The following is a 9091-nucleotide window of genomic DNA, read 5'->3' on the forward strand; positions in this document are numbered from 1 at the left end:
AAAAAAAAAAAAAAAAAAAATCAAGAATCTATAGAAACTGAAAACTGATATTTTATGAGCATTTTAGTCTTTCAACATCATAAAAATGTAAGACATAAAATTGTTCTTAGTTACATCACCTAGAAAAACAGAAGTGAATTCATTGTACAAATACATGTGTTTCTGTGGCTCAGTTCTGTACTTTTATTTCTCAGCATTTATGGGAAGAAAGGATCTAATTTTTTTTTTTTTTTTTTTTTTTTACATTTTTTTTTTTTTTTTTTTTGAGATGGGGTCTCGCTCTGTGTCTGTGGTGTAATTATAGCTCACTGCAGCCTCAAATTCCTAGGCTCAAGCAATCCTCCCACCTCAGCCTCCCGAGTAGCTGGGACTACAAGGCGCATGCTACCACTCCCAGCCAATTTTTTGTATTTTTTTTTAAAGACAGGATCTTGCTGTGTTGCCCCAGACTAATCTCAAACTCCTGGCTTAAACGATCCTCCTGCCTCAGCCTCCCAAAGTGCTAGGATTATAGGTGTGAGCTACCACGCCTGGCCAAAGAATCTAATTTTAAAGAAATCTGGGTCTATAGCCAGAAAATAAGTAACAAGACTTCCTGTGAGCCTCCCTGTGTGGTGGCTTTCAATGTGGACCTAACTGGTTGAAGGCATCTCTCTCTCACTCTTTGCTTCAGATATTGGTGCCATTTTGTCTCAGTGAAGTAGAAAGTTCAACTCATAGGCCAGGTGCGGTGGCTCACGCCTGTAATCCCAGCACTTTGGTAGGCTGAGGCAGGCAGATCACGAGGTCAGGAGTTCGAGACCAGCCTGACCAACATGGTGAAACCCCATCTCTACTAAAAATGCGAAAGTTAGCCGAGTGTGGTGGTGCGTGCCTGTAATCCCAGCTTCTCCAGAGGCTGAGGCAGGAGAATTGCTTAAACCCAGGGCAGTGGAGGTTGCAGTGAGCCAAGATCGTGCCACTGCCCTCCAGCTTGGGCGACAGAGCAAGACTCCATGTCAAAAAAAAAAAAAAAAAGAAAGAAAGAAAGAAAAAAGAAAGTTCAACCCATGTCTATTTCTGTCTCGTAGCCGTAAGCTGGCTGGTCCAAAGGGCCGAAAGGGGATTGGCTGGATGGAGTTCCGCCTCCTCCACTATGCAGGAGAAGTCACATACTGCACCAAGGGTAAGTAGTCGTGGGGTACAGGTGACAGCCATGTGTGTGCCCAGCCTGGTGTCTTACAATTAACTCCGAGTCCACGGAGGAAATGGTGCACGGTCATCCCAAACATTCCCTAACCTTGCATTCAAGCCACTCAAAAAAGTCTTTCTAATTGTATTTATTATTTTTGTAAATAAACACTTTATTGAGATGCAATTCACATATCATCTACTTACCCCATTTTAAAATGTACAATTCAGTAGATTTTAGTATTAATATATTCAGAGTTGTGAAAACATTACCACCATTCATTTTGTTTTATTTTATTTTTATTTTTATTTTGAGAGAGAGTCTCGCTCTGTTGCCCAGGCTGGAGTGCAGTGGCACAGTCTTGGCCCACTGCAGCCTGCACCTGCCAGGTTCAAGCCATTCTCCTGCCTCAGCCTTCCAAGTAACTGGGGTTACAGGCGCCCACCATGCCCAGCTAATTTTTTTGTTTGTTTGTTTGTTTTTGCCATGTTGGCCAGGCTGGTCTGGAACTCCTGACCTCAAGTGATCTACCCACCTTAGCCTCCCAAAGTGCTGGGATTACAGGTATGAGCCACCATGCCTGGCCACCACCATTCATTTTAGAACATTTTATCACCCCCAAAAGAAATCCTGTAGCCATTAGCAGGCACTCTCTGTTTCCCTCTAACCCCACCCCTACAGCTCAAGGCAACCAGCTGATCCACCTTCCCTCTCTATAGATTTGACCTTTTTTTTTTTTTTTTTTTTGACCTTTTTTTATAGCTGGAATCATGCAACGTGTGGCCTTTTGTGTCTGGTTTCTTTCACTTAATGTAATTTTTTTCAGGGTTCATCCATGCTTCCATTCCTTTTATTGTCAAATAATATCCCATGATGTGGATATGCCACATTTTGTTCATACGTTCATCAATAACTCATGGTAGGCACTTGGGTTGTTTATACCTTCTAACTATTATAAATAAGGCTCCCATGAATATGCCGGTATGAGTTTTAGTATGGGCATAAGTTTTCATTTTTCTTATGTATATACCTAGGAATGGAATTATTAGATTGGATATGGTAACTCAGCTGGGTGCAGTGGCTCATGCCTATAATCCCAGCACTTTGGGAGGCCAAGTGGGGGGCAAATCACCTGAGGTCAGGAGTTTGAGACCAGCCTGGTGAAGCCCCATCTCTACTGAAAATACAAAAATTAGCCGGGCGTGGTGGTGGACACCTGTAGTCCCAGTTACTTGGGAGGCTGAGGCAGAAGAATGGCTTGAACCTGGGAGGCGGAGGTTGCAGTGAGCCAAGATTGTGCCTCTGCATTCCAGCCTGGGTGACAGAGCAAGAGTTCGTCTCAAAATAAAAAATATATATGTTAACTGTATGCTTAACCTTTTGAGGAACTGCCAGGTCATTTTCCGAAGTAGCTGCACCATTTTACATTTCCACCAGCAGCATATGAGGGCTTCCAATGTCTCCACAGCCTCACCCATGCTTGTGTTATATCACTCTATATATCTGTTATGTTCCATATGTGATGTTCTGCTCTGTTGCCCGAGCTGGAGTGCAGTGGCATGATCTCTGCTCACTGCAAGCTCCGCCTCCTGGGTTCATGCCATTCTCCTGCCTCAGCCTCCCAAGTAGCTGGGACTATAGGCACCAACCACCACACCCAGCTAATTTTTTGTATTTTTAGTAGAGACGGGGCTTCACCGTGTTAGCCAGGATGGTCGCCATTTCCTGACCTCATGATCCACCCGCCTTGGCCTCCCAAAGCGCTAGGATTACAGGCGTGAGCCACCACGCCTGGCCTATATGTGATGTTCTTCTAACCATATTAGTGGGTGTGAAGTGGTATTTCATTGTGCTTTTGATTTGCATTTCTCTAATTACCTATGATATTAAACATCTTTTCATGTGTTTATTGGCTGTTTATCTTCCTTGGAGAAATGTCTATGCAGATCTTTTGCCCATGTTTGAGATTAGGTTGTTTGTCATTATTGAGTTGTAAGAATTTTTTATATATCCTAGATACTAGATCCTGATCAGATATACAATTTGCAAATATTTTCTCCAATTCTATGAGTTGTCTTTTCATTTTTGTGATGGTGTCCTTTGAAGCATAGAAGTTTTTAGTTTTGATGAAGTCTAACTCTTCTTCATTTTCTTTTGTCACTTTTACTTTTGGTTTGAAATTAGTTTTACTTTTTTTTTTTTTCTTTTTTTTGAGACAAGGTCTTGCTCTGTTACCCAGGCTAAAGTGCAGTGGCATGATCTCAGCTCACTGCAACATCTGCCTCCCAGGGTTCAAGCCACTCTCCTGCCTCAGCCTCCCAAGTAACTGGGATTATAGATGTCTGCCACCACGCCCAACTAATTTTTCTACTTTTAGTAGAGACAGTGTTTTGCCATGTTGGCCAGACTGGTCTCAAACTCCTGATCTCAGGTGATCTACCCACCTCGGCCTCCCAAAGTGCTGGGATTACAGGCATGAGCCACCACACCCAACATTATTTTTACTTTTAAATAAGAGTATATTTCTAAGAATCTTTTAAAAAGTAATAACATGTACAGGTATTAGGGTTTTTTCTTTGAATGCAAAGTGACAAAAAGAAAAAATTTTTAAATAAGATGAGTCTCTTTGTGCAGATAATCCCTTGATTTTTGTTTAAAGAATAAAGATAATACACATATAGAGCTGTAAACTACTGACAGCACAGAAAAGAACAAAAGGAAAACTCAAATGCCTTTTACTCTCAGTCTCTCCTTCAGGGGGAACCACAAGAATAAACAGTTTCTTGTAACTACTTCCAGGAAAATAGAAACGTTTTCTGCATATACCTATGAATGTGAGGATACACACACACACACTCACTCACTCTACCTTGATCTCACTTTTTTCCATGTAGAAACTGTGTGTTGGTGGGGATTTTTCCATGTGGTTGGTGCCAGGCAGATGGGGGGCATCATGGATATGGAAATCTGATTCTCTTACCATCTGCTCTGAGATTTTCTACTTCTTTGTAGCACCAGGAATTATGTCATCCTCATATTTGAGTTCTGGGATATTTGTGGTAATAATCTCATGCTATATTATTTCATTTTGGTTTTCTGTGGGGGGAGTGAAGCCAGCTTGCTTCTATGCCACCATTTTTTTTCTTAAATACTTTTGATGTATGCCTTTTTAAAATTTTTATTTAATCATTTTTCTGGAAACATGGTTTCACTCTGTTGCCTAGACAGGAGTACAGTGCGCAATCATGGCTCACTGCAGTCTTGACTTCCTGGGCTCAAGCGATCCTCCTACCTCAGCTCCCCAAGTAGCTGGGACTACAGGCATGCACCACCACATACAGCTAAGTTTTTAAAAAAATTTGTGTAGAGACAGGCTAGTCTCAAACTCACTATGTTGCCCAGGCTAGTCTCAAACTCCTAGGCTCAAGCGATCCTCCCACCTCAGCTTTCCAAAGTGCTGGGATTACAAGCATGAGACACGATGCTTGGCTGCTCCCCCAACTTAAAAAAAAAAAAAAAATCTGATTTTGCCTTTATAATGCCATTGACTTTCTGATGTAATTATTAACTGATTAAGTTTTAGGTCGACAGATAAGCCAAGTTTTAAACCTGGAAATGACATGGCTGTCTTTGCCTGAAGATGCTCTTGGATACCACCACCCATGGTGCTTGAGTTTGTTTTTTCTCAGTCATGGGGAATTTTCTCATCTATTTAGAGTCCCAGTTGGCTGTCCTTGAGGTTCAGCGTCCCCTCTGTTTCTGTATATTCAGTGTACGTGTGTTTCTTTGCTATTGGACTAGGGCAAGAGTGCAATACTTAGTGTAAAGACTGTGCATATTTATATGACAGCACATCAGGGTTGAGTATAGCATTTGTGCCATGAGTTCAGTTCTGAGGACCTGGTTCTCAATGAGGGCCATGTTACCGCCCACCCACCCCCTCGCAGGGATATGTGGCAATGTCTAGCATATAGTACATTCTCACATTGCTATAAAGAACTTCCTGAGACTGGGTAATTGATAAAGAAAAGAGGTTTAATTGACTCAGAGTTCTTCAGGCTGTGCAGGAAGCATGGCTGGGGAGGCCTCAGGAGACTTACAATCTTGGTGGAAGGCGAAGGGGAAGCAGGCACGTCTAAGAAGGAGGAACAGAGTGAAGGTCAGGAGACTTACAATCTTGGTGGAAGGCGAAGGGGAAGCAGGCATGTCTAACATGCCTGGAGAAGGAGGAACAGAGTGAAGGGGAAGGTGCTACACACTTTTAAACAACTAGATCTCCTGAAAACTATCATGAGAACAGCGAGGGGGACATCTGCACCCACAATCCAATCACCCCCAACCAGGCCGCTCTTCCAACATTGGGGATTGCAATTTGACTTGAGATTTGAGCGAGGGCACAGACCCAAGCCATATAATCTAGAAATATATTTGGTTGTCACAACTGGGGAGAGTGTTACTGGGATCTAGTGTGAATAGATGCCACGGATGCTCCTCAACATCCCACAATATATGGGACAGCCCCCACCACAAAGAACGACCCAGCCCCAAATATCCGTAGAGCCAAGGTTGAGAAACTATGAGCTAATCCTAAGAAATTATTTTTCAGAATTTCCCTTTGCAATGAGTTGGGATGGAATTGTATTTTTAGGCAGAGCCATTGATTCAAAAAATTTTTATTCAATGCTTTACAGGATTCTTGGAAAAAAACAATGATCTTCTTTACAGACATCTGAAAGAAGTAAGTCTGACACTTAACTGTATGTGTTTCTGATGATTTTGAAATCTTACCCATGATAGTGATTTTGGTAGAATTTGCCTTCTGGATTTTTCTTTTCCATGCATTGTGTTAGAACTCTGGCATGTCATGGCCAGAACAGACATTTAAGATAATCTGTGTGGACACTTCACTCAACAAACCATTCAAATGTGTATGGTGCCCCACTGGGTACCAGCTCTGGAGGCCATCAGTGAACAAGATGGAGTTCTTGTTCCCATGGGGCTTACAGTCAGGAGTTGGGGAAGCAGATAATAAATATATACACAAATAAGTTATCCATCAGTAAGAAGTGCTACAAAGAGAATACAGAAGGAACTGTGATTGAAGGGGACATTTTTAATTTAGGTGATTACAGAAAACACCCCTCGGAGGTCACTTTGAGCTAAAACCTGAATGAGAATGACTTTGGCCATAGAAGGTTCAGAAGTTATTCCTGGTAGAGGGACCAGCATGTGCAAAGGTCCTATGGTCTGGATGAGGGGAAATATTAGGACAGGAGGCTGAGAGCTTAGCATGGGCAGGTCCACAGGGGAAGTAGAGATTTCATTCTGGTGTCATGAGAATATACTGGCGTTACATAATCTGAGGACGAGGAAGCTGAGACCCAGACAGGTCACAACTTGCACAAGCGTCACATCATGAGGTGGGGGCTGGGGATGGTATTAATCCCCAGGGCTGCTGATGGAATTCCAGATCTCTTTGCCTTTCCATGTATCTCATGAATCTAAGAAGTGTTGCTGCTGCCGCTACTGCTGCTGCTGTTGTTTTTGAGACAGTTTCGCTCTGTCATCCAGGCTGGAGTGCAGTGGCGCCATCATAGCCCACTGCAGCCTCAACCTCTGGGGCTCGAGTGATCCTCCTGCCTCAGTCTGAGTAGCTGGGACTTCAGACACACACCATCACACCCAACTGATTTTTTTGTTTGTAGATACAGGATCTTGCTATGTTGCCTAGGTTGGTCTCGAACTCCTGGCCTCAAGTGATCCTCCCACCTCACTCTCCCAAAGTGCTGGGATTGCAGGCTTCAGCCACCATGCCATGCCTAAAACCTTGAGTTTTTAAGGGCCTTATTTTGTATTAAAATAGTTAACTGTTTTGTACAAAATTAGCTTTTATTAGCTTGGTTTATAAAAAGTTTAACCCTAAGGGTAACATTTTCAGACTGAGCAAGTGAATAGTCACCTCAGGAGTGTTTTTTCTGCCTTCCTGAACTTTCTCTACCACTTCTGGGACTGCTTGTCTCAACCTTTTAGGACTCAGGATAGACGAGCAACTCCTAACTTTGGATTCACTAGACAGTCGCTCTCTGGGTCTGAGTCCGCGCCCAGCCCTTTCCCTGCTGGGGACCATGTGGCAGGTTTACCCATCGGCGAAGTGGGTCTGCTACTCTCTGCCTCATGCAGAGGAGAACACAGGAGTGGAAGTGTCTGGTTGACAAACGAGAAACAGCGTTTTTCTAATGGCTTCCCCTCTGGGGTCATGGCCATTAGCTTCACAAACCAATCCACGGAGAGGGCATCACACAGGAAAAATTCTCTGAATCTCTCCCTTCACCCACCAGGGCTGAAGCTCCCTGAACTTTTTGACTTCAGGAGGGAACACTTCTAATTTGTTTCTGTACTATTTGCAGATTACTCTTCCATATCACCATAGGTTTGGAACTGCAATGGGTTAAACAACAACAAAAAATTCAATTAAAAAAACCGGGGGGCCAGGCGCGGTGGCTCACACCTGTAATCCCAGCATTTTGGGAGGCCGAACTGGGTAGATCACTTGAGCCCAGAAGCTTGAACTCAGCCTGGACAACATGGTGAAACCCCATCTCTACCAAAAAAACCCACAAAAATTAGCTGGGTGTGGTAACACGCCCTGTGGTCCCAGCTACTTGGAAGGCTGGGGTGGCGGGGATTGCTTGAGCCCAGGAGGTGGAGGTGGAGGTTGCAGTGAGCTGTGAGTGTGCCATTGCACTCCAGCCTGGATGACAGAATGAGCCCCTGTCTCAAAAAGAAAGAAAAAACATATTTTTGAGTTGTGACAAAACATATGTAACATAAAATATAACATTTTAATCATTTTACTTATTCATTATTTTTGAGACAGAATCTCACTCTGTCACCCAGGCTGGAGTGCAGTGGCATGATCTCAACTCACTGCAACCTCTGCCTCGGGTTCAAAGCAATTCTCCTGCCTCAGCCTCCTGAGTAGGTAGAATTACAGGCATATGCCACCACACCGGGCTAAATTTTTTTTGTATTTTTAGTAGAGATGGAATTTTACCACGTTGGTCAGGCTGGTCTTGAGCTCCTGGCCTCAAAGGATCCACCCACCTTGGCTTCCCAGTGTGCTGGGATTACAGGCATGAGCTACCACACTCGGCCACATTTTAATCATTTTAAAGTGTACAATTCAATAGTGTTGAGTAAAATTTACATTGTTGTGCAGTTAATCTCCAGAGCTCTTTTCATCTTGCAAAACTGAAACTCAGTCTCCACTAAACAGCTACTCTCTGTTCCCCCTGCCAGCAGCCCCTGGAAATAGCATCTACTTTCTGCCTGTATGAATTTCACTCCTTTAGGGACCGTATATGAGTGAAATCAGACAGTGTTTGTCTTTTTGCGACTGGCTTATTTCACTTAGCTTATTCCACTTAGCATAATAAGCATAATACTTATTTCACTTAGCATAGGTTTATTCGTGTTGTGGAATATGTCAGAATCATCCTTTTGAAGGCTGAATAATATTCCATGTTATATATATAGGGAAAATATTATTTTTCTGGTAGAGAATTAAATTTTTTAAAAAATTAAGGACTTTTGGTGATACAGATTATTTTAAAAACTACATGCACAGGGGCGAAAGTCAAACAGTCCAAAAGCTAGTGCCCTGGGTCCCATGTCAGCAAGTCTCTCTCCTGAGAACCAGCTGCTCACTTTTGTATTGTGTGTCCTTCAAGGAATCATACAGGATGTGTGTACGTGTATCTCCTTTTTTCTTTTTCTTTCTCTTTGCACAATAATAGCACACTGTGTGGTTCTCCATCTTGCTTTTTTCACTTAACATCATTATCTTGGAGGTTATATATATATATATATTTTTTTTTTGAGACGGAGTCTCTCTCTGTCACCAGGCTGGAGTGCAGTGGC

General features: G+C 42.9%; 1 protein-coding gene across 1 annotated transcript in view; it reads left to right on the forward strand.

Moving 5' to 3' along the window:
• The window catches only part of MYO1H (myosin IH), a 62932-nt gene that overhangs the window by 28999 nt on the left and 24842 nt on the right, over nucleotides 1-9091 (forward strand). Inside the window, exons 14-15 of the mRNA XM_011936035.1 lie at nucleotides 1071-1165; nucleotides 5863-5909. Of these exons, the coding sequence (XP_011791425.1) occupies nucleotides 1071-1165; nucleotides 5863-5909 (142 nt within the window). The remainder of the gene's footprint in view (nucleotides 1-1070; nucleotides 1166-5862; nucleotides 5910-9091) is intronic.

The sequence above is a fragment of the Colobus angolensis genome, unplaced genomic scaffold (genome assembly GCF_000951035.1).
Source record: "Colobus angolensis palliatus isolate OR3802 unplaced genomic scaffold, Cang.pa_1.0 Scaffold10, whole genome shotgun sequence".
NCBI classification, from domain to species: Eukaryota; Metazoa; Chordata; class Mammalia; order Primates; family Cercopithecidae; genus Colobus; species Colobus angolensis.